General features: G+C 39.4%; 1 protein-coding gene across 2 annotated transcripts; it reads right to left on the bottom strand.

The window, feature by feature from the left end:
• Positions 1 to 531: 531 nt before the first annotated feature.
• ulk1b (unc-51 like autophagy activating kinase 1) lies at positions 532 to 24,710 on the bottom strand. 2 transcript variants are annotated; one of them, XM_032538964.1, is made up of 27 exons: positions 24,040 to 24,710; positions 22,962 to 23,054; positions 22,288 to 22,329; positions 18,461 to 18,493; positions 17,614 to 17,650; positions 15,994 to 16,167; positions 14,583 to 14,656; positions 14,067 to 14,168; positions 12,931 to 12,989; positions 12,195 to 12,277; positions 11,178 to 11,228; positions 10,622 to 10,713; positions 10,254 to 10,419; positions 9,996 to 10,047; positions 9,712 to 9,798; positions 9,133 to 9,276; positions 8,863 to 9,011; positions 8,070 to 8,329; positions 7,710 to 7,915; positions 6,915 to 7,036; positions 6,524 to 6,649; positions 5,693 to 5,877; positions 5,095 to 5,279; positions 4,742 to 4,860; positions 4,456 to 4,613; positions 3,886 to 4,021; positions 532 to 3,396 (listed from the first exon to the last, which is right to left on the bottom strand). In XM_032538964.1, the coding sequence occupies exons 1-27, from the start codon at positions 24,127 to 24,129 to the stop codon at positions 3,341 to 3,343; spliced, it is 3,081 nt and encodes a 1,026-aa protein (XP_032394855.1). In that variant the 5' UTR covers positions 24,130 to 24,710; the 3' UTR covers positions 532 to 3,340. The 2 variants fall into 2 exon arrangements, with proteins under 2 accessions (XP_032394855.1, XP_032394854.1); XM_032538963.1 differs by having other exon boundaries at positions 9,996 to 10,050.
• Positions 24,711 to 25,204: the final 494 nt, after the last annotated feature.

Below are 25,204 nucleotides of genomic sequence, written 5' to 3' on the forward strand. Positions count from 1 at the left end.
GGTCCCAGTACTAGGGGTTCTCAGATATTCCCCAATAGCCACACATGTTGGAGGCCACCATTTTCATTACTGTACATACAATTTGTTATATGAAATAAATGGAAATCACTCACTTATTGTGAGAAACAAAACACACAACAGTTTGTTTTAGGAAAAGGAAATGACCAGCTGTAATGGTGAGTACATGTGACTTTTAATGAATTTTCTAAACTATGCCAAACACACTGGCATGCTCCTTTAATGAGAATTAACGTTAAATCCCCAAGTTTAATTGGTTAATTGGCGAGTTTACTAGGTAACCGCATTAATGTTAGCCGACTTCTACCTACAACTATTCCATAGCTATGGGGACTAATGAGAAATGTGGTTGTTAAATTGTAATCTGCGTTCTTAAAAAGCCAAACTGACTCAGTATGGTCAGTATTATGATGAGTAAATTCAGGCTCAGGCATGTGGGATAATAAAACGTCTACCTCCATAACCGAGGTGTCAGTACAGCAGAGAAAACTAATATCATCTAAAGACAAACTACCTTTCCTTTCACTTTATTCATGTTGCAACTCAAACAGTAAAGGTTACATCACACACAGGGACACTGAGATAGTGTATCTGTCATAGATATGACAACATTAAAATGCTTTTGCAACAGTGAGAGACAAAATGGAAGATCAGCAATAGAGACTTATTCTTTGGAAATGTATAGGTGGTATGGTACTGTTTTCTCCATGCCTGCAGCGTAATATATACAATAACAACAATAACTTAATTTACAATATTCACAGGTAATACAGAATTTGTAAAGTCAAAACACAAAATGAAAACATTCGGGTATGTTCTTAGCAAACAAAAAGAATAATCCAAATCAACGACAGATCTGTTATGTGAGTGCACACATACTTCATTTGATCTTTATGGGATCAGAACAGTTGCACTAAAGCTGTGCTCAAGGACACTTCAGCAGAGTGGATACCAGCTTGTCAAAGGGCGCCGTCTCCACACTTCCTACACCATCCTGCTGTACTCTTTCATTACTTCAACTGCTACACACATTATTTTATGACTCCTACCCCAGATACTCATTATTAGGATGGCCGATAGCAATGATTGTTGGGAACAATTAAAAGTGACACATGCATCAGTTTTATAAAAGTAAGATGTCATTGCTTTCTGCTATCTGTATCTCCTTTGAGACTACTTACTGACGGAACAGAACAGCATGTGTGAGAGACAGAGAGGCTGTGAATGAGTTGATATTAGGAATGTACAAACAAACATCACATTACACATGCAGAATGCTCTAGGTAGAGATACCTACGGAAATGTCTGAAAAAGTTATCTGACAATAGACAAAAGGCCACGAAGCAAATGCACATTATGTATATTTAGAGAAATCTTCACTGAGACAAAACCATCCCTCCATTCTGTTCTGCTGACAGTGCTACTATAGCCTTCAAAAATATCAGTGTAAACTATTTTCAACACTGACCATACATCAACACCCTTTCTAAACCATCCTTATTACTTAAAATAAAAAGGCAGAGGAAAATACACCTTAGGAAAAAAAGAAAGTTGTACTGGGTCCTGGCAGAGGGTTATTCCAGAGGAACCCTTGATTTTCCGTGGATGTTGTTGAACTACATCCACACCTGGAGTGAAAATCATTAGTTCTGAACCAAACAAATCCCACTATCCATTAAAACATCAATCACCATCACCTCACACATGCATGCACACAAACTTCTCTTGGAAAGCAACCAGAGCAGAAGTTGACCCTTCCCGTTGACCTTATTCCAGACCAATTAAGATCAATATTGATAATACACAAACTTTTCAGGTAAAATACACATTTTTAACTAGCACTCCAAATCAACAAGTCACTTTTCAAATTCAAACACAATTGCCACTCGCTGACTACTCTGAAACAGAACACAACACAACCGAAGCAAATAATATTTCAGTGTAAAGAAAAACAATCTTTCTAAGGTTTCATAGCTTATACCATCTCTTTGTCAGCATTCTCACATCTAACACACATTTTGACAGCAACTGTAATACAACTAAAACTGCAATAAAAGCATGTAATAGAAATCTCTAAGTAAGCTTACCTTTCTAGGTATCTACAAAAACTGGACATGTTCAGCATGTTCCACCCATGATCGTTCTATACAGTACTTCAACAGTGCAAAAACATTCAGATGTTAACCCTGGGAGGACCCTCAATTTGATTAACATTTGGCTAATATTAGCGCTGTTTCCCTCCTGTCAGCCCTCAAATTTGATTAAACTTGCTAAACTTTGACGTGACTGACTGACGACATATTATCAGACAGAATATGGAATTGGTGAAGAAATAACCAGCAACATCAGTACATAAGCTGAAGAATACATCCCAGGTTATTGCAGCATCTATACCATGATTGGGATCAAGGATGTTAACAGGCCAGTTTCAGTCCCTCTTGATTTAAATGCTATATTTGGCATGTAGAAGTGGGGTAATGACTGTTTCCTGGACCCATTTTCTGTCTGTTGGTGCTGCCATTTATAAAAAAGTAAATCCCTATTACATTATTGTTTCAATGATTAAACATCAGACATGTTTTCTTCTTCTCCAAACCAGCATAGTTACCTGCAGTGAGTTTAAAATAAAATGTAACACAAGTCATTTTGGCAACAGTTTTGTAATAGTGCTTGTATGCGCTTCTAGCCACCCACTGTAGCATTGCTATTGAAACTTTCCTTCAGCAGAGCAAGTAACAATTAGATAAATACCAGAAAAATAAACCCAGGAAAGCACAAACATACATTTGATGAGAATGATACTTGGCCGTTCCCTATCTTCATCAGAACACATCCTTACTGTATTAGTAGGTGTACAGCAGATACTGTGCTTTCCATCCAGCTACTGATCTTGGTAAAAGACAACATTTTGTCTATAAAGTCTATTGCAAATTCGTAGCACGAATATTTGTCCATCATAAAACGCTATCTGTTTATGTATAGATAAGTCATGTATATGGGTATGTGACTACTTAGCAAAAATTGCTCCTGCAGGTGTTACTCCTAGTAAAGGGGTTCTTCTTTCTGGCAACACATACCATTATCTGTGCCAGAAGCTATGTCCTCTCACATAGTTTCGAGAGCAGACATTCTCCCGGACTTGAGATGAATGACAAGCCATTTAAAAAGCACAAACCCTTGAGGTTCAGTGAAAACTAAAGCCTTGTGGTTTTCTTGTGAAAACGAAAGCATTCCTAATTGAAGAACATGAGGTTTGGTTCATTGGTGATGTGCAGGGTGCAAATGACATCATATGCACAGTCCAAGAGGCAGTGCAGGGCTCTCAAACACAGAGTCCTGACTGCAAAGCTGTGAGGCGCCGTTCAATGCATTCCTTACCTGCAGACACAGAGAAAAAAAGACAGTAATTGTGTCAAAAGGGTTAGTTTTTCAGTTTATAGATGAGACATTCAAAATGAAGGGATGATCTAAATAGAAAATTGTTTTAAAAATATAATCAATAACATTGATTGTACTTGTTTGTATCTGTATCTGTATTGTATTGCTCACATTTCTTCACTCATACAAACAAACAACAAAACAAACAAAAATAATAATACACACTATAAACAGAAACAATATAGACAGGTTGAGGCAATAGTACTAATGAAGAGTGCAAAGTATGTAGGAGTAAATTATAATTATGATAGCTATTATTTTAATTATGGAGCATAGTGCAAAGGATGCTGGAATAAACAGTATTATGTTATTATATATGTATTACATTACATATATATATGTGCATGGACACCACACAACAAACTATGGTGCTGATGCTGAGTGGAGACATCCCTGTTCTTTGTGTGAGGAGCTGACAGACATTCTTACATTTGCTAACACTGAGGATGTCGTCCTGTTCAGTTAGCAGCAGAGACAGGCCCTCCATCAGCAGGAGAGCTTTATGGTAGCGCAAGACTGATGCTTCCCCCTGGTGGAACATCTCGTCCAGCGCGGCAGTCTGAACCTGATACAAAAACAAAGATGCTTAATATACTTTAGATTTTAGCCTTGATTAAACTATGAATATGGGACATGCAAAAAAACAGTAATGCTGTCCTTTACCAACATTTGTTTCGTTATTCTTTCCCGAGCAAATATACAAACATATACATATGGCATTGCCTTTTAGCCATTTATATGACACTCTAATGAGCATCCAGTTACTTAAGTGGCTTTAAAATATTCATGTGACCATAAAGCAATCATTTTAGAGTACATACTTGAATCCTGTGTGTGTTATTTGGCCATACATGCACTTATGTTTGTAACATACGTTAGGGTTAACTATTTCTTGGATGCCCACACATACAGTATCTGAGTGATTATGCTGTGGCCTGCTGGTCAATAGCCCCCATCTCCTTCTTTGCTTACCAACTGCCTAATTCCCCCCTGGCTTACCATCTGCACAGTGTGGCTGAAAAGCAGGCGCTCAGCTGTGATGGAGGTGATTTGGTCCATTAGACGGTGCTTCCTGGAGAAGAAGCGCTCCAGACGGGTGCTGAGTGAGCGACAGGACGCCACACTGGACTTGTACAGCTCATTCAGCCTCCTCACTACTGTATATGGACAGAAATTATTTTAATATGCTGCTAAGATGCTCACTGTACATTCTGTTTAATAATAATACATATCAGACGCCTTAACAAGACCCTCCCCCTTACAAAATAAAAATATCAGCTCATACTTTGTTTGACTGTAGACGATGGGTAGAGTTTGCCCTGTTTAACTCGCTCCATGGCTGTGTGTAAGGCAGTGGACAAGAGTTCTGCAGTCTTCAGGAAGAGAACCAGCTGTTCTGCATGACTACACACACACACAAACACACAAACACACAAACACATTTTGGCATATGTAAGTCAATACTCCTGAGTAGGCCCTAAAAATCCACAAACTGCAACATTGAAGTCTGACTTCTCACAAAACATGGTGCCGAGGCAGGATAGCCGTGTTAAAATTACTTTCTATTTTCTGTCCAAACTGGATAAACAGTATCACCGCAATCAACAAAACTTGCAGCTGTAGTTGATCCGGCCTTACCTCCACTCTCGGCTCAGTGAGCTTATCTGATCTGCTACCAGGCTCTGCTGCTGAAGGAGGGAGGGATGAGAAATTTGGCCCTGCTCCCCCCACACCGCAACCCCACGGGCTCCAGCCACCTCCATCAGACAGCGGGTGAAATCCAAAGTGAAACGCAGGCTTTGCACAGTGTCTGTATGCTCCTGCTGCACTCCGACAGAGACGTGAGAAAAGAGAGACAGAAAACAAATGATTGTGTGATAGAATTTTAAACAGAGGCAAATTTCACATTCAGTCTGCATTGGGTTAATGAACCCAAGCATTAACAGGAGACAGATCATTCAATCCATTTCATTATTCCATTTTCAGACTCAACCTTAGGTTACTTTGCCATGATGACCTGAGCTAAAGACACTTCAACTACACTACGCTCACCATTTTTCTCACTGACACACTTTCTAGAGGGAGTATTAATTCGAAAGGTTTGTGAGAATGAACCCCTGATTAATGTACAAAACATAAGTAGTCATTGCTGCGTAAATACAAAGAACACACAGGATCTAAGGGATGACTCCTTTTTTCCTACTTTCCAGAGATGTGTATAAAACCCGCTTCTCACCTCCATCAGCGTCTCCTCGGGCAGCTCAGGAGCTTCAAAAGTTACATGACCGCCCATGTTAGCTGTGATAGGATCTGTGAAACTGTAGCGAGGACTGGAAGGAGCCTCAAAGCCATCCAGATAGGTTCCTGTCTGGGGGTAGCGGCTTGTGAAGGAGCCAGCGGGGCTGATTGAAGTGAAGGAGCCTGCATGAGTCAGAAAAAGTGATGGCAAAAAAAAAAATGTATCTCATTTTATTTAAATAAATACATATTTTTTCATCAAATGCCAATTGCATTCCAAATGCATTTTTATTGCTGTACAATAAACAGCAAAATCTACCAAGACAAGAATTTATAAACACATTGTAATGGCAGTGTGTGGATTACATTTCTACCAACTATACTGCTTGTTGTTTTTGGCATTCACACTTTTTGCTGACCACTGTATTGAGTGGAGATGCATTCACGTTAATGATCAAGCCAGCCAAGGATCATGCCAGCAGCTACATTAATTTTTCTCTTCCTGAATACTAATACTAAGTGCCAATTACCATTTGTAAAATAGTGTGTTTTTCATTTGGGTTATTCCTCTCTAAATGTGTTTAAATCTCTCCAAAGTTGGGCTTAATGAAAAATAAAATAAAATCAACCTTTAATGCTTACCTCCATGATATTTAATTAAGTTTCCACATCCTGGAAAATGAAAGTAATAGCTTGCCAGTGCTCTATGTTGTATGCTGTGCAGGGCATAATACTAATGCTGTTGCGCAAGTGGAATTTTAATTCCCGCTAGATGTAGAAGGGATGTGGAGAAAAAGTTCTTTAGCGGTTTTGGAGGTGCATGCACTACCTGAGTATTTCCTCTGTCTGGATGCATGAGGTGGGGTGTTGCCACTGGGAGGAGAGCCCACAGTGAAAACCACCTGTGCTGGGCTGATGGAGCCGGGTGCAAGGACTCCCCCACCACCGGGGGGCACTAGATGGCAAAACAAAGCAATGATTGAAGGTAGGGCTGGGTATATAATAGACCATTTTCATTTTCCAATAAATACTAAAAACTGTATTTCAAAAAAGCTCACCCTGTAAATTAAAGAGTTAAAAGATTGAATTAGAATAGCATTTTATCACATTCTATTATTTTGCAATATATTATAAACACACTTTTGAATGAGCCACGTAAATAAAAGAAGTGTTACATTACATACAGATGTTTGTAAATGTGAATGGACAAGAGTTCCTACCAGTTATGTCTATGGCTTTTTCAGAGGTTAGGTTCTCTGTGCTTCCTCGGTCACCCACAGGTCCACCTGGTCCAAATGCAGCCATCAGCAGCATGTCAGACAGACGACCTGCACTCTGAGACCTGCACCAGACAGACAACAGACAGGGAATCAGAGAGGGAAACATGGAAGGAAAGAAAGTAATCTGAATTATACATGTATTTTTTTGTTGTTGGCATTTTAGGCCTTTGTTTGACAGGCCAGCTGAAGACTGAAAGGGGAGAGAGAGGAGAATGACATGCAGCAAAGGGCCGCAGGCCGGAGTCCAACCTGGGCCTGCGGCGTTGAGGAGTAAACCTCTATATATGGGCGCCCACACCACCAACTGAGCCCTCCGGGCGCTCATAAATGATACATGTTTTTCACAGCCGCCTATTTCCTTCCTTCATTTACTTACTTCTTCCCTGCTAGCTACAGTACGTTTAACAGTCCTTTTATGCACTTAATTAGGTATATTATCCCAATCTTTTTTCTCCATATATGAGAAGAATGAATGAAAGGGGCTATTATAAATACTGCAGATCTCCTGCTTCTACAATGTAATGTAATTGATGTATTGCAAAAAATAAAATATATAGTGTATATATATATATAATCTTATTAGTTCAAGAAGGAAGAAGATACTACTACTACTACTACTTAAAAGTAGTTTGTTTTAAACTTCAGAAGCACTGCTGTCTATCCTGTATCTGTAGATAAGCAATTCCTCCTAGATACACATCTCCTGCGTGGGAATAATAAAAATAAAAATCTAACCTTCCAAAGCCTTTGGTATCATCATTCAGTCTGTGGATGCAGTGGGCAGGCTGGGTGACCTGTGCAAGCGCTTGTTGCCCTGTGTCTCTGGGCTCTGCTGGGACAGTCCTGCTGCACGGGGAGCCCATGATCAAACCCTGTTGTGTCAGGAAGGTCACGAGGTTTGTAGAGCTTGGAGGCTTGGGAAATTCAAAAGGAGGGATGGCCTGAGGAGAGAAACAAGAGGGAGAGGGTGGAGGTACCAGAAGTTTGGTTGGTAGTCTTTTCTTGACCTGTGTATCACCACAGAATTAAACACACACATTAGTTTGTCTCTCTCTCTAACACACACACACACACACACACACAGAGCTGACTCACCCTCGAAGGGGAGCCCAGGATGGTGGGGAGGGGGCTACGCTGCATCAGCTCACTGAGTCTGGGGGACGAGTGTAGAGGGCGGACAGTCATCAGACCTGTCGAGGGTGCCACCATCGGGTCTGAGTGCTGCTTCCTGATCTTTTGCCGGACACCACCACTGGCACATTCCAACAAACAGGGGGCACTGTGGAGCCGTGTGCCCAGTCCTGTCGTCTGTGGGTGTTGCTGAGAAGTCGGCCGGGGTTCAATGTGCTGAAGAGCTGTAGGACAGAAGAAGGGGGTCAGAATGTTTCTGCTTTTAGACGGCAGGTGGCATCGCAAAAAAAAAAAAAGGGACAGCAAAACAAGAAAACCACCAAGAGACAGCAGAGATGGACAAAGCTTGCCTAACTGCCCCGCAGCCAAGTTGGATATCCAGACAGATAAGGGACTGTGCCAGCATGACCAACTGGTGGTGAGAAGGAGAGTGTTTGTGTACATAGGAGATTTGTTCATTTTCTCAACCAACAACTCTCAAAACGGACCAGGTTGCCTCGGAAAAAACATTGGCAAATGCTAACCACAACTGTATTTCCCTTTATCTGCAGCTAATTATATGGGCAACAATCGCATGCAACAAGCCAATCGCCTTTATAGGGTTACACCTATTAATAACCTTATAATAAACTGCTCTGTTATTTTATTGATAAATCAATTTTAGCAGTCTATAAAAAAATAAAAATGTATATATAGAAAGTAGTTTAGAGAATACTGGGAAAGTGGTACACAAAACAAAGCAAAGCCTCTGAGATACCTTGAGGGGAGAGCTGGAAAGGTCTGGCACCTCCCAGAGAAAATCTGCGATTGGTGGTGACTGCTCCTTGCCCGTATGGTGGTGAAGGCCCGGTTCGAGCAAAACCCAGCAAGCTTCCACTGCTGCAACGACGCACTGGTGTTGACATCCTAATAATACAAAGTTCATGAGTCTCTTTAGTCAGTTTAAGATATGTAATAAGAAATTTACATAAGAAGCATACACATGTCCCACACATGTGTATGTGTGTTTGTCTTTGTGGATACAGACCGTGGTGAGCAATCCTGTTTGGTGGAATGGAGGTTCTGCTCCATGCGCTGGTAGTTCTGGACCTGGGTGGGGACTGGGATAGGTAATGACTGACCATGGTTTCCATCACTACCAATATAGTTACTTCCCAAGAACTCACTGGGTCTGCCAAACAACAGTGAGAAGAACAGAGAGTGCAGAGGGAAACAGACAATAAATAAGAGTAAAAGTGTGAGTGTGAGTGTGAGTGTGAGTGTGTGTGTGTGTGTGTGTGTGTGTGTACACAGACATGTTTAACACTTTTAACAGGAATGAGACCAAATATTTTTGAGAAGAGATTCTCTTAATGACAAGGCTACCAATCTTGTACAATATATTTAATGTTAAAAACAAAAATTACATTGTGTTCAAGGATGACATGAAATGGTGTTATATAAAGAAATTCATTAATACCAGATAATAGGTAATTTAATCTACTCCCCCCGCTTATTTGGCAATTGCTGTTGCTTCTTCTTCTTCTTCTTCTTCTTCTTCTTCTTCTACCATTAACCATTTCCATATCTTACCGCCACACCCAAACATCTAGCTCTATGCTGTTACCTGACAGGACTTGGAGACCCACTGCAGGAAGGTGAGTGTGGAGGACTTTTGGCTTGGCTACACAGACCAGCAGAAGCCAGAAGAGAGCTGAAATAAAAGGGACACAGGAAGACTTTATCAAGGTGCTATTTTGAATAAGGAATACAACATATGCTCTCACTTTGATTTAAATTCCAGTAGGAATAGTCAATTATGCTGTTATATTCTGCAACACTGTCGACAACTACTGTACATTTAAGCAGTGTCATATAGGTGACTATGAAGAACCAATCCTTGCATCTTACCCGCTGTTCATCAGGCTGTCCTGCAGCACTTTGCCCTCACATGTCAGCTCACCTGCTGGAAAAAGAGCAAAAACATTAAGAACAGAAATTAAAGAATTGATATCTAGATAGAGTTAGGCTCCATTCTATGAAGAATAAATACAATATTACTTAAAATACTTCAGCAGTAATACTATAGAGCTGGAACCAAGGCTAGGGTGATGCACAGCTGCATTAGACATTTAGGTAGGGATCCCATTTAGAATAAAAAAGTCTTACTGGTGAATTGAGCAGGCACCATGACAAAGTCATCTGTGTCACAGGAGGAGGAGTTCTTGCTGCTGCCGCCCCCTCCAGACGAGTCCTTGAGGAGAAAACCAGTGGCCTCCTGGGTAGGGGAGGCCAGAGCTTTGGCACGCAAATGCTGAACCTCAGCAAGAGACTGCTGCAGAGACAGGGAGACAGAAACTAGTACATCAACTAAGAAAGAAAGACCAAAATAAACCATGAAGGAGCAAACTGTGTATGAAGGCCAAATAGGTGTTGACTTGGTTGGTTTCTATGACTGCACATAAAAACACAGCGTCTATACTTCGGTGCAGACAGAGAAACAAAGAGGAAATAATACAGGAATAATAAATGCAAACCGGTGGTGAGGCGAGGTGAGAGGTGGAAGAGCTGCTACAAGAGCTGGCTGATGCAGAGCTTGGGAAGCAGGTCATGGACACAGTAGGAGTTGCTGTAACAAAATGCAACACATTTCTTAGACAAACCGAAGGATCCCACATGGTAGTTTGTTGAGAAACTTGGTCACATATTATGGCATAACTTTTTGGAGTTTTGCTGACAAATAATTGCTTTTTTCTCTTATGTTGGTGTCACTATGTGGCTGGCTTTATTACTACATCTAGTCCTGGAATGAAATAAAAGTATAATTTGGATGAAAAGGTCAGTTTTGACATAATTTCAACCTTGCATTATTTTATGCATTAAAAAAGGGACGTGAAGTTTTGCACTTACTGCTTTAAGAAAATGTGGATATATGGTTTCAGAAAATGTGTAATGTTTATTACAGTCCAGGTAACAGGTGAGAGACATTTTGATGTATATACATCATGTAATACTAACGTAGTCATGCACTTGTGTTACTGATGGTTATCCAACCAAGCTCTATTAAGAATTGCATTATTTATTCTTACTTACTCTTTTTCATGGATGAGCTAGCCTCCAGGAAAGGATGACAAAAAAACTCATCTACCAAAAACACAAGATGAATTACAATTAATAGGAGATAGTGAAGCATGGCAACGTTTCAGCAGCATACAGCACATAGATACAAACATACACAGGGATATCTGGACATCTGTTCTTTGGGTAATGTGACTAGCTAAGTCAGGGCTGTAGTCAAGTCCAACTTTGTTGAGTCCAAGACAAATCTAAGACCAGGACTTGTTGAGCCAAAGTCCAAAGAGGTTCAAGTCCAAGTCAAGATCAAGACAGAAAAAAAGAATCCTCTTCAAGACCACTTACTTGCTTGTTCATAATGTAGGCTGTGTGATGTGAGAAACTTTATATCTTCTACTTTAAGATGATACTTTTGCTTGATTAGGTGTAAAAATCAAAAAGTGCAGAGTAACACATTATAGGATCAAATTAGGCCATATCATTTACTGTAAGTATAAAATGGAAATGCTCCCACTCTTGAACTTATTGCTTGTCCTGAAGAATCCATAATACAAAGTGCTTACTGACATTGTGTGTGTGACCTAAATGAAAATGATTAATGTCTAATGATTGAGGTAGCCTACTGTATATAATGCAGCCAGGCATAAACAAGGTGACCAATGTCACTGCGTGTTTTAGATGGATTTTTAATTCAACTAATAATAGAAGTAGTTTTCTGAATGAGTGCACTTCATCAATGGTTTTGTTTTTAAGAAGGAAGTTACTTCAAAAAAAAAAAAAGCATATAGTGTTGGACTTGGTCAAGACCAACTACAACATTGTCCAATGGCCAAGTCCGTGACAAGTCAGAGTCCAAATACCAACAAGTCCAAGACAAGTCTGAGACTACAGAAAAGCGTCTTGAGTCCAGACTTATGTTCTACAGCCCTGAGTTAAGTATTTATGAAATGCTATATTAGTAGGTTACTAGTGTAGGTCTGCAACCACACCATATAGTCTATTTCATTCATTCTGCTGGACTCAATGTTCACTAACCAAAGTCCATGCGGTCCTTGTGGTTGCGCTGCAGCAGACCCAGCAGCAGGTGCCTCAGATGGCTTGACGTCTCTCTGGGGATGCTGCAAATAAATAATACCAACATCAGTGTGTACTGCTGTGCAGGAAAAAAAAATTAAATTAAAGGTTAAATAACACAAAAGAAAACTTAAATACAGATACAGCACTTTTAGTGATACTGCCAAAAACGATCTGTTTTATCTAAAGACAATGTAATTAACAGCTTTTCAGAAAACATGGTATCTTTCATAGTTAGTGTGGTTTCATTCGGCAGCTGTGATAAAATGAAATGTAAAACCTTTACATACATTGTGCTGTAAGACTGGGTTGTTGGAGATTTGCAAGGGACTTGTCATTTCTAATAATTTTGTAAATCAACTGCTGTTCAACTGTGAAAAAATGACCCAGCTGGCATTGCTGTAACTGGCAGAATCCTTGTAGATGACGTGTTTTTTTAACAGCCCTGTAGCAACACAGACACATTTCAAAGACAAAGGGGCCTTTCTAAAAAAGTCTAGGTCAGAGCTTCACTTTTCATTGGTTATTCTATCCTAAAGATGTATGATAGCAAAGTTTCTCATTTCTTGTAAGCAACATTTATAAAAAGCAAATGCAAAAAAAACAAATCAACTTCACTATGTATATTGTCTTTTGCTAGAACATCTTTTAATCACATAAAAAATAAACATGCTGTCATCTCACTGCAACTCCTTACTTTGGGCTGAGGGTTTTGTGTTTTTCATAGAAGAGCCGGAGTTCCTGGGGACTGCTAGCCTAAGGATGACAGGGTCAGAGAAATAGTTAAAAACATGTAAATGTCTGCAAATGTATGTGTGTACACACAGTCATACACATTTATGGCACAGTATGCTGGACATTGCACACATTAAACCTTAAGCCGGCTGCTTTAATCACGTGTGTAACACCACAATACCACATGTCTTAACAAGCTTGTTAATGAAGCAAAGAATGAAGCTACTCGGATAGTGTCAGAAATGCTGTTGGACCAATTTAAATAAGGTACTTTGTAAGATGTTATGTGTTTCATCTTTCATTGCATCAGTTAAATTAGCCATGGCTAATTTCAGGGTTTATGCTCATTTTTCACATGATCCAGAGACAGTCTGTTTAAAAACCTTCAACAAATAGACTCAAGTGTATTTTCTGGACAAGAATGAAAATATTTTAAAAGATCATTCAACATAGTGTTATCAAAATGTGTTAATGCACGTCATTGTGTTACTATTTCTGTTTCTGTTAAATTTCTACATAGGTTTTCCATCACTTTAGTTACATTAAAATATTTGCCTTAAGTTCATTCTCTTGTGCAAAATAACACGCCAATGTCTGTGCATACTGTGTTCACATACTCTTATTTCGGTAAAATAAATATGTAAAATATAAAGATAAGCAGCAGAAAATGAGGTAGATACAACAAATACAACCATTACAAAACTGTGAATATTTAAAAAGTTATTTTTCACAGAGATGAAGGTTAAAGGCACATTTACACAGTCTTTAGCCTGAAGCCAATCTGAAAACACAGCAAACAGTGTGTGGCAGGGTTTAAGAAAAGTCAAGAGAGAGATGAGGAACTTAGTGGAGAGGAAGTACTGCAGTACTAAAGCCAGCAGGGAGAATGAGGCTGTTGATGAATACATATACATACTTTTCACTTTTCTGTAGACACACTTATGACTCATCTAAAAGCCAGTGACAACAGAAAATCTTACATAACATAATAATTGTTGTTAATTTGGGCTTATAAAAATGGTAGAGTTTTGATATGGCTCATCCCTAAATGGCAGTGTAGGTAACTAAAAAAAACATGAATTGTAAGCGTGTGTTTACCTGAAAAGGAGCCTTCCCAGTCAGGCACTGAAACACTATGGTTCCTATACTCCACAAGTCAGCCTTGGCATCATAGCTTTGGGACATAATGACCTCAGGAGCCTGGTGAGGAAAAAATGATTGAGATTACTTCGGTGAAACTCTTTGATGAACAGTTAATGAGATGATTAAGTTACACATGATGTGTCATGTTTTTGAGACCATGTTCAGCTAACACTGTGAAACTCAAACCACTAGCTCTGACCTCTGCTTTTTCACATGAACAATGATCACAGAAGCAACCGAGCCATCATCCAAGTTCAACCAATAATAATCTATGGTGTAATATGGTGTTGTTGTTTTATTAAATGACACCTTCTCAGACCTCATCAAAGCATACTTAATTATTTACCTTCTCTTTCTTATAACCTTTGGTCTGAGTTTAAAAAACAGTAGTCATCAAATCTGATTTGTGGTGGCAAAACATTTGAGTATGCTGCCTATTATTTACCATCATATCTATGAAAAAGTGCTTACCATGTACATAGGGGACCCGCAGAGTGTTGCTGCCATCATGTTGTTCTGGAGGTACCTGGCAAAGCCAAAGTCCGCTGTGGAGAGAAATTGTGCAGATGCTGAGACTCATAAACTGAATAAATTAGAGGGAAAAACAGAAAAGAACTTCTCAAAGAAAAACTGCAGATGGTTGCAAAACAAATCTATAGTGAGCTCAAAAATACATTTTTCTCTGCTTCATATTCCCAACTGAACACTCAACCTATTTTTAAAACCAATAAAACCATACATTTTTATACCAATAATGGCAGAGAGGGAGATCTTCACCATCTTCACTGTGAGATTACCATGTCACTGTGAGTATGAGGACAATGCAGCATTATCACATTGGCGTTAAAAGTACTGTTGAGTTTTCTCTAGAGTAGAGCACATAGATAATTAAAAAATAGTCTAAACAATGTCTGTGCAGCTCATTATATTGCTCAAGTTATTACATTTTAAAACAACTCCACAAATGATACCTGCTATCCTTGAGCACACAGCCAATTTAACAAGTCAACAAATTATATTTCAGTAATCCCTTTGTCACCCTGCATGTGCTTGTGTGTCAGTTACTCCATCTATGTAGGCACGATGAGTGTATGTGTGTGTGAACAGTGTGCCTGTTAGTGTGACTGTGCGAGTTTTCCCAGAATAGTGAGGATAATAACATTCTGCAGTGACTGGGAACCTCAAGCAATAACTTCTCTCCAGAGGAACACAAATTAACAGGCTTAAGGATTAGCAGAGTTTCCAAACAGCTAAACAACACACACTCGCTGTCTGTACTTGGTCATCATGACACTTTCCATTAAGACAAATATTTGTTGGTTAACATAAGTTATTGTTTATGGTCATATCAGCCAAACTTGAAACGGATGAGACACACACACATCATGTATCTGTGAATATCGTTTTTTTTCTTTCTTGGTATTTTATGTTCAGTGTTTTATTTAGAGGAAGACAACCAACATTGCTGAGGGAAAAATGTGAAATTCTATATTTAATCTAATCAATTTCCTGTAAGCAGTTTAGTCTTATTATCTTGATGGAATCAATTACCTTTGGGAAATCCTTATTAGGTCCTGTTGAAATATAACTGTCTGTAAAGAGCTTAGGGATTTCCATGAGCTGCTTCATGAGATTCAGTTAGTTTCTTGCTCCTGTAGAGGGTTCTAGTGCTTTTCTCTTAAGTCCCAATGTGGTCAAGCTGTGATCTCATGTCTGAAATGTTTTTGCTCTTTTTATTTCGGACTATCTTTAAACACATGTTTGTCCACATTAGTTTATAAATACTACTGGGTTAGACCAAGCATGGTTACATGTACAAACAATCTCAAATAGTTAACAAATCTAGCAACATGCCTGCAGACCTTCACACCATTGAACCTACCAATCTTGATGCAGGTGTTGTTAGAGTGTGACTTGCGTCCTGGTGGGTAGGAGAGCAGAATGTTCTGGGGCTTGAGGTCCCTGTGGATTATGCCTTTGCCCTGTAAGACCCTCATGGCTCCTGCAATCTGCTGCAGGAAAACCCGAATAGTGTCCTCACTCAGGGTGCCTTTGGCTGCAGAGAAACAAGGTTGTGACTACAAGTTAACTTTGGCATGCTGGGTGTAAACATGATTACTGACTGAGGTGGAGGTATAGTAGACAGATAGAAACTGAATGACCCTTCCTATCTAGATTTACTGATCTATGCAAATCATACTAGTTTTCCAAACAAATCTGGAGTCAGATCATATTGCACAACATAATCTCATTTCACCTTAAAAAATATGTGCAATACATTTTTTTCCTCTCTGTTCTCTCAAATCTCCCCACTGCCACCTCCTGATCCCCGTCTTTTCCTTCCCTCCAATCATCTCCCTCATCTCACGGTGGTACAGCATGGTTCTATGTGAGAGTTCCTCCCTTGTCTTGAATTTCTCTCTGGCTCCACCTAACAGATTTTTAAAAGCCAGACTCAGGCTTGGCTTGGGCCAGGAAAAAAGGTTTATTCATTGACCACAGTTGGTAGTGATCCAAAACCCCTTTTTTAACCAGGCAGGCAAAGACTATATTATTGGAATAGGTCCTCTATTCATCCTCTGGGAACCTGGCAGACAAAGTTAGCCGCCAGAGCTATACTGCAAACGTCTAGAGGTTGATGTCTTATTTCCCACCCTGCCAGACAAAGGCCCACCTCAGACGACTGGAGTGCTCTGGCAATTGAGAGCCCTGCAATTTTGAGATGTGGCAAAATTGTAGAATTGTATACTTTATGTTAATGACGTGATGCTCCCAGTTTGTTATCATAGTGTTGACTCAAAAGCATATTTGTAGAAGTTGCTGTACTGTATGTGTATGATGTGATGTTTGTCACACTGTTTGTGTGATGACAGAAGAATACAGCAGGGACTTTTCAATGTGGTTTGATAACGTTGCATGCCAAAGTCTATTTTAAGCCTTAGGTCTTTCGAAGCTGTTCTTAGAAGCCCCAAATGTGTCTCTCTGTCTTCAGGGTTTCAGATAAAATGGCAGGTTCCAGTGGTCATAAAGGGAGCCGGGGAAAAAAAAACTGAGTTGTGACCTGAATGGTAGTTGTGGGGCATATAATTGACTGTAAAGTTGTTACCTTTTATTTGCACTCTTTTGGTTTTCTTGGCATGTCTAACACAGTGGAAAAATAATTCTTCTAATTGTTCTACTCTGTTAACTGGCAGTTCCTATCCAAAAGTCATTATTTTAGGACTCCCAAGAATATTTGCAAATTCTTTTCCGAGTCAATCTTGGGATTTAGACGCTTTTATTGGTTGCTTGTAGCAATGATTCTACTGTTGAACATTGTGCATGTTATGATTTATGGTCTTTGCTTTTAGACAATAGAGAGAGCCATTGACAGACAGTTTTTCATAGAGCAAGAACTCCCACTTTCTTGTCATCAAGCAACAAAGATGACATTTCACCAACTCAATTGATTTTTCTATTGAGAACCACCTGGAGCTTTCAGTAGATGAAATGTTGCACTTACAGTGTAAGTAGTCAGCAAGGTCGCCCCCATTGCAGTACTGGGATTAGAAAGAGAGACAGGAAAGGAGAGAGAGAGAGAGAGAAAGAGAGAGAGAGGAAATGAAAGAGAGGGAGATGAAAAGGAATATTAGGAAACACAGTTTACATGAAGGGCTGATCTGTAACTATAGTGCATGGAGTGTCTGACATCACCTGGCCTCTAAAGAGACTAGAAGGCAAATGAGATCAGAGCAGTGATTTTCTGAAGAGTGATGTGTTTACAGATTTATCACCTTGCTCTCATTCCTAGCATCAATTATGAATGAACCCGGGAAAAGGCAAGGTGTGCTCTGAAAGGTGGGGCTCTGAAAGGGTGCCTCACAAGTAATTTCCTTTTCTGACACACAGATAAGAGATAAGCAGGAAACAATGAAGATAATAATGAATCAAACAAGTTCGAGAAATGTATTGGCTGTCCCCTTTAAAGCTACTTCACATCTGCGTTCTGCTTCTGTAACACTGAACACTGTAACACTGAACTAAACCATTATAAAACACTAACACTGTGAAACCTTCCTGAACAATCTGAGTTCTGTGTCTATCTACCTAGATGAACAACCTAAAAAAGGGCCAAAGTCTTCTTAAAGTTGTAGTTACAAGATTCGCCAACATTATTCTACCTGTGGCTCTTCATCAAGGGAATAGTATCAAGCCACAGCAATAAACTAGCAACATTTGGATGTTGACTGGCAGCAATTACACCTTCTGAGGACACAGCTAATTATAGCCTAGGCTCAGTCAGAGCTGCCTGCAAAGGCTGAGACAATACAGCGCTGATCAAACAAAGCCAAACATCACAGCGAGCTTACCTCCATTACCAGGTACACTGAGCTGGCAGTTTCCTAAAGAGAAAAGAGATAAGAGTTGGAGTAAACAAACATGTCAGCGACAGAAAAAGGAAAGAACAAGTTGGTTCTTGTGCTCACCCATAATGTTCGAGCAAGCTAAGCTGGTAATTTGGGCTTGAGAAATACATAATCGCTTAAAGAGTTGCTAAAAAAATTGAGGACTATCTGCTAAGACAAAAAACAGTTTGAGTCTTGAGAAAGAAGGACATGGAACAAAAAAAAGAACAAATCGAAGCGGTTAGTAGTAGTCTACTTGAACACATTCATTTAGTAGAACTGGATCTATCCCAGACTCCACTGGACTGTGTGACCTGCTCTTTCATACATTTGAATAACAGCTAATAAAAAAAGTAAAAGGAGTGCTTGGCATCAGTGAGAAATTATGAAAACAATTTACTCTGCAACATTAATAATGAGCCAAAAACAATATGTGAATCAGATGGTTTGCTCTGCTGCCAAAAGCATCAAAAAACAATGGGCTAATCACGTGCAAACTGTCTAAAACTTTGAACTCATAAGCTCATACAACAACAACACCAATCAACAATATATAGCTATTAATTTCCACTATTCCAGCTATTAAACAACCACTTGGATTTTTTTTTTTTTATATTGCACATTTGTGAGACTTAGAGTTCCATTAGAGTTATTATCTGTTATCTACTTTCCCTCAACTACCCTCTCTCTCAGACAACCAGTTGTTAAAAAAAAGAAAACATAGTGCTGCCTGCTTGAAAAAGCCCTTTTCCTCACACGGAAAAAGATGACTGCAGTCTTTCACTCTGACATCATCTCAGTGTCTTGTTGAATTCACCAGTCAAAGGTCAGGCTGTTTTCTATAGTTCAGATGAGTCAGGCCTTTTAAAATTGGTTGTCTTTGGCTTTGTTGAAGCTGTATGGCAACCAACCAGCGGGTTTCATTTGGAGAGACAACCATCCGGTTTCTACCGGCTGTCTCTCAGACAGAAGTGTAGAACTGCAGCACCAAACTTCTCTTAGATATAAAGTTTGCCGTTGCATTAAAGGTTTATCTTCAGCTCATGCTATGACTTGCCATAAAATACAGAGTCACTTCTGTCGTGGTAACTATTTCCCATTCCCAAAGTGGATTTTCCAATAGACAGCACAGGCATCCCCCATTTATCTCAGAGTAAAACAACTAGTGATTACTTGCATTATATTTGCATTTAATCTGCCAATTACTTTCTGAGGTGTCATTAAATGTAAATGTGCTTTACAATTTACAGTGATATAAGAGAAAAGCAGCAAATCCTTACATTTGTGAAGAGAATGTTTGTTTGTTTTTTCTTGGAAAATGACTTTGATCATTAATCAATTACCATCTCTGGTCAATCTATCAAATCTACTATTTGCTCTTGCTCAAAACCTGGTAAGAAATAGAAATAAATATATTATTTAATAAATATAATATATAGAAATATGTTGGTGCTGTGACTAAACCACCAGTATATGCCAATAACTCTAGGACAATCTAGAACCTAGAATGATCATTCAACTCTCAAACTAATTTTTTAAGTAACTTAGGATAAGACAATCAGATATAATGTGAAAAGCAAAGTAAATGCATTCTCTGGTGTCCAGTGTCTGCTTTGGTTTCAGTTTCCTCCTGACCTAATCAGATAGCTGGACGGTAGGATCCCCTGCTCAGAACATATACACTGTCTGCTGTGCAACAACAAACCGGTAATCTTAGAGCCCAGCTTGGACTTTTCTCAATGCACAGAGGGAGGTGCCACTGTGTGTCAATGTAAAGATAAGAGAGACAATATTTTCGAATTCTACCTAGGCTGAAGCATTGTAACCAGTCTCAAATACATTTATTAAAGCTACTGATAAAGAGCTCTTGAGCAAAGAAGTTAAATCCATATTTGCCATCAAAACAACAAAGTTACTGTGCTGGGCTATGAGCAGCAGCAGTGCCCAACATATGACAGCATGCTTCATTTGCCTGGACTGTTTTGTAACTTGTTTTGCATAATGACTAAGAACCCTGATATTGAATAAGGGGATGTTAGCTCAACTTAAGTAAAAGAAACTAATCAAGCTCAGGTAATAAAGCCTACAGTGCTCTTATCAGACTTAATATGCATTTCTCATATATGAGATTCCATATGGGATAAAAGCAATGCCTCAAAACTAAAGAGCACAGTGAGTCCAGAAACAGGTCTGTGGATTTATGACAAGAAACACAGTAATGCAACAGGATGTGTGTTAACATTCCTTCAACACACGTCATTGTGCAATAAAGTAGTCTTGTCAGATGTTACAATAAGAATAATGTGCACATGAAATGTTTATATCCGATGGAAGTGTTATCTTCGAACCAGAAAGACAAAAGTAAGTTGGGCTATTTTTGTGTCGGGGAAGGCAGTTGTTGTCACAGTGACCTTCAGGCTGGTTAATAAGCTACAGGCAAGACCATCGCTGTGACTGTGAACTATTATTCATCACCTTACAATTCAACAACTGTCCAGTTTGGCACTGAGCTAAGTGCTGGTATTTCTATCTGCACATGAGGTTTACATGCACAGACTGTATGGGAGCATAACACCTAGTCTACACCCTAGGAATCAGGCCTGCATCTTGAAAAGATGGCAACACATCTCTTGTAATAAGCAGAGCTACTTGAGGCAAGCAAAAAGTGAAGTAGTTAAATATAAAAAAACAACGTAAAATGTAGTTATAGAGTGCTTTTCACAAATAAAATCACAAAGTACTTTGCATAAAAAACATACAAGAGAACACAATACATATTAAGACACCATACACAATTAAAATAACATTATGATACATAAAGTCCAGACAGGCCAACCAAACGCCTGACGAAAAAGGTAGTTTTTTTTTTTTTTTTTAACAGTCCACAGGAACAGCCAACCTTAAAGGTGGAGGCAGAGCATTCTGAAGTTTATGTGCTACGGACTTAAAAGGACACTAAACTTCCCAGAAAGCCTTGAAGTGCTATGGAGTTCTGGCCATTTCTTTGTTGTTTACCCGCTTTTGGCTCGCAGGTTTCTCTATAGAGCTCCCCCTATAGCTTCAGAATAGATATTTGGCAGCTCCTCTGTTTACTTGTGTCTGACTCCTCAGGCACAAGTAAGGCAGTTCCGGTGAAGCAATTCGTTACATCGCAAGACCTGATATTAAGCGATTCTTCGTGATGCTAAGGCCGGCGGCTCGCCACCCAAAAGGGTGGTTTTTCCGCTCACAGGCGCTAGAGGGTCGCGAGACAACTACCATTCAACTCAAAACAGTCATATAACCAATCCAATGACTCCGAAGCTATTGAGTTGACGTAAATTAAGCTAAAAAAAACATCCATAGTTACGCTTTAATTAAGTAGCAGGAACAGCCCATTTGACTGTAGACTTATGCATTTTTGCAATCAAAAGAGATGACAAAACTCAACAGAACACAAAGGCAGAAGTATTTACTGAAAATATACAAAGATTTGTTGTACATGGAAAAGCAGAGAAAAACACACCTGAACCAGCAGAAAGAGAAACATTTTTTGAACAAACAAATGTGGCAAAGCCTCATTTAACAAGTAAGGAAAACAAAAGTGTTTAAGCTGTATGAAACAGAAGTGGGTCATGTAGAACAGACACATCCAACAACCCATCTGCTCTATTTTGCATGTCGAGACTGATGGAGGAAACTGGGACAATGAGAGGTGTGATAAGTATGTACGTTTACGGGGCCCTGACATAGTACAATCATTCTGTTCCTACCACGATCAACATACCATCTGCGGGTGTAGTATTACATACCTGAAAGTCCAGTAATGCAACGATGTTCTCATGTTTCAGTTCCTGCAGATATGACAAGAGATAAGCAATATTTGGATGGTATATGCTGGATTTATTTTTACATATTTGAACTTTAAACAGATTTCCAACTAAGGCCCCCTGTCATCTGCAGGAAAGTTAACCTTTTTTACTTTCACTATGACATCTCCATGTTCCACGAGATGATCAGCAAGATCAAGAATAACTTTATTGTCCCACATCGTGGGAAATTTGTCTTGGATACTTAACCCATGCTGCAGCCATAGTAAAAACAAACAAACACGGACAGCATGTAACACAACAGATACCGTACAATACCATAAAACAGACCTAGTTGATCATCTTCAGATAATCCTTGCTTATATTTCACTCTAACATATGGCACCTTTCCAGCTCTTTATACTGAAATGTTCACCACAGCAAACATATTCAGCAAGATGATATAATAAATACTTTATAAGACTTTAAAAACGTCAAGGTGACACATTTTAACAGAGAAACCAGCTGAGTAATTCTGAGATTTACCACTGCAGAATTGTTATTGCACAAATATAAGATATACATAAAGCAATAAAGAAATGTGTAATAATGTTTTATGTACAAATAATAATGTAATTACTCATGGAAAATAGTACTTTCCTGAGAGCTGGATTTACCTTGAGTATTTTGATCTCTTTCCCCAACAGTGTCTGGGACTTGGCCAAGTTCTTCTTGTTGATGCACTTCACTGCCACCTCCCAGTCATGTTTCTAGAAGGAAACAAATAAGCAGATAAAACAAATGCAACACAGCAAGTGTAGTAATACTGTATGTTATATGAAAAGCAAATTTGTTCCATTTTCAACATGCCTCCGCATGGTCTATTTGTCAAAACACAGATTCTAGCACATTTATAACATGTTTTATTAGGTGACACACTAACTGATGGTCCATAATATGCTTCCCCCTGTTGGTTACACAGGTTTCCTAATGCAATTTGGTAGAGATTAGGTCTACTGGTCACCTGCTAAGACTTTAACCAGCCAGGACTGGTTACTAAGGTAGATTTGATGAGCAACATTTCCTTTTCAGGGCATTTTTCTGAATTTACAGCATATTTTAATGTATTGGAGGCCATAATCGTCTATTATAGATAGATGAAATTGATCTATTTGCCAATTTACAAATGAGGCAACAAAGATGCTAAAGGCCCACATTACCTTACGCCTAGGATATTATTTGTATCAGCAGATGTGTTACATTGTATCACTGAAGTGTAATCAAATTACTGCAAAGCCATTTATAATTCATACTCTTTCATTCCTGGTGCAGGACATGTTTCAACATGTTCATTAATGGTGTCAGTATGGAGCCTTCTAATGGAAACGATACATGTCTGCTGCTCTACATTTAAAGTCGCCAGGATTGTGGACGTGCATCATCTGCCAAGCCAGCCAAAAAATAAAGACCCTCACAAAGTCACTTTCCATGCATTAATAAAAGGTGTCACATGCATTTAAAAAAAATACTTGAGTATTTAATCCATTAACTGCCTGTTATTTTAAGGAACTCCTGTTTGTGCTCCGGGCCCCTTAAGGCCGTACAATGAAAACAAATGCACCAGATGGGCAATAAAAGGCGATTCGTGCATAACAATGCACCTAAACCATTTATGCGACATTTAATTTGGTCTATTTTTTGCAACAGTATATATTTTTTTTAAAGTAACACATAGTAGACGTGGAAAATACTCACCTCTCGGTGTCTGCCTTTGAAGACGACAGCAAATGCGCCATGTCCTATCAGGTCCTTCCGACTGAACTCAAATTTCCCCACCGTCTCCATATCGGGCCAAAGTCAGATTTTCTAGGCGGACAAATGACCAGGAGGCCTCAGGTCACTCTTCTGGACAGCAAGTGCTCCTTTCTCCTCTGTCAAGTAGGGACAGCAGCAGGGACGTTCACCCCCTCTTTCACTTGCCATGGGCTGCCTTCCTGACAACAAACTGTCCTCTTCTCTCATGTTCGCACGCACACGTTTTGGAGTTTAACTCCTAACAAAGCTGTATGGTGATGTCCATCGCTAACAACGCCGCCAACACAAAAGTTAGCTAACTCAACAAAGGAGGATCGGCTGAGTCTTGTTGTTGCAGCTGTCTCGTGCCACCTTAAAAAGCTGCTCGCTGCGTTTTGTTTATTTACAGGGGTTGGGACTCCTCGCTTCTGTTGTCTGACGCGTACACAAGGCGACCCAAGCGCTGACTGGGAATTTAAAACAAGCTAACAACGGCTAATAACCGGAAAATGCTGTAAATATCCCCCTGAATCTGTTGCAATTCGCAGCTGACTCTCCGAAAGTCGCTGCATCGATGGTCCCGTCAGTCCCAACAAAGCAGACTGGCGTCTAGCCTCTGAAACAAAGCGCATGCGCAGAGCAACTACAGCTGTAGATGACGTCAGAGGACCAGGGTCCTTGGTCATAAAATGAAAGTGCTTAGACGTCACAACACCTGTTTCGGCTTTGTTAAAAGAGTCCAGTTTAGACCTGAAAATGAGAATTTGTGTCTTAATATGAAATGTGAAACACAATACATTATGAGGCTGTATATTTGCATGTGGGCAATGTGTATTTGAGTGCAAGCTAACGTGGGAAAAAAACATATTTAAAAAAACTAACAGTAAATGCAGTGCAGTGATCGAGAATATTCAATAGAAACAACATGGTAATGTCCTCAGAATTCCATGACAATTTTATAATTTTGTGAAAACATGACAAATACAATAAAGGGCCTATGTATAAAATAATACAGAGACATTTGGCAGTAGGCCTATACAATGTCTATGTGTTTTAGACAGCCTTGACATTTTCACCACTGCTTTCTATAAATAATATATGCAATGAAGCAATTGACAGAAAGTAG

The sequence above is a fragment of the Etheostoma spectabile genome, chromosome 16 (genome assembly GCF_008692095.1).
Source record: "Etheostoma spectabile isolate EspeVRDwgs_2016 chromosome 16, UIUC_Espe_1.0, whole genome shotgun sequence".
Lineage (NCBI taxonomy): Eukaryota > Metazoa > Chordata > Actinopteri > Perciformes > Percidae > Etheostoma > Etheostoma spectabile.

Bases quoted from the DNA above. Each gene is read 5' to 3' on its own strand.
- ulk1b (XM_032538963.1), bottom strand. From the start codon at position 24,129: ATGGAGACGGTGGGGAAATTTGAGTTCAGTCGGAAGGACCTGATAGGA. The intron at 12,990-14,066 runs GTAAACACACGC...TGTCATCCTTAG, and splicing joins CTGGGAAGGCTCCTTTTCAG to GCTAGCAGTCCCCAGGAACT. The intron at 7,916-8,069 runs GTGAGTCAGCTC...TTCTCTCCTCAG, and splicing joins TCCTGGGCTCCCCTTCGAGG to GCCATCCCTCCTTTTGAATT.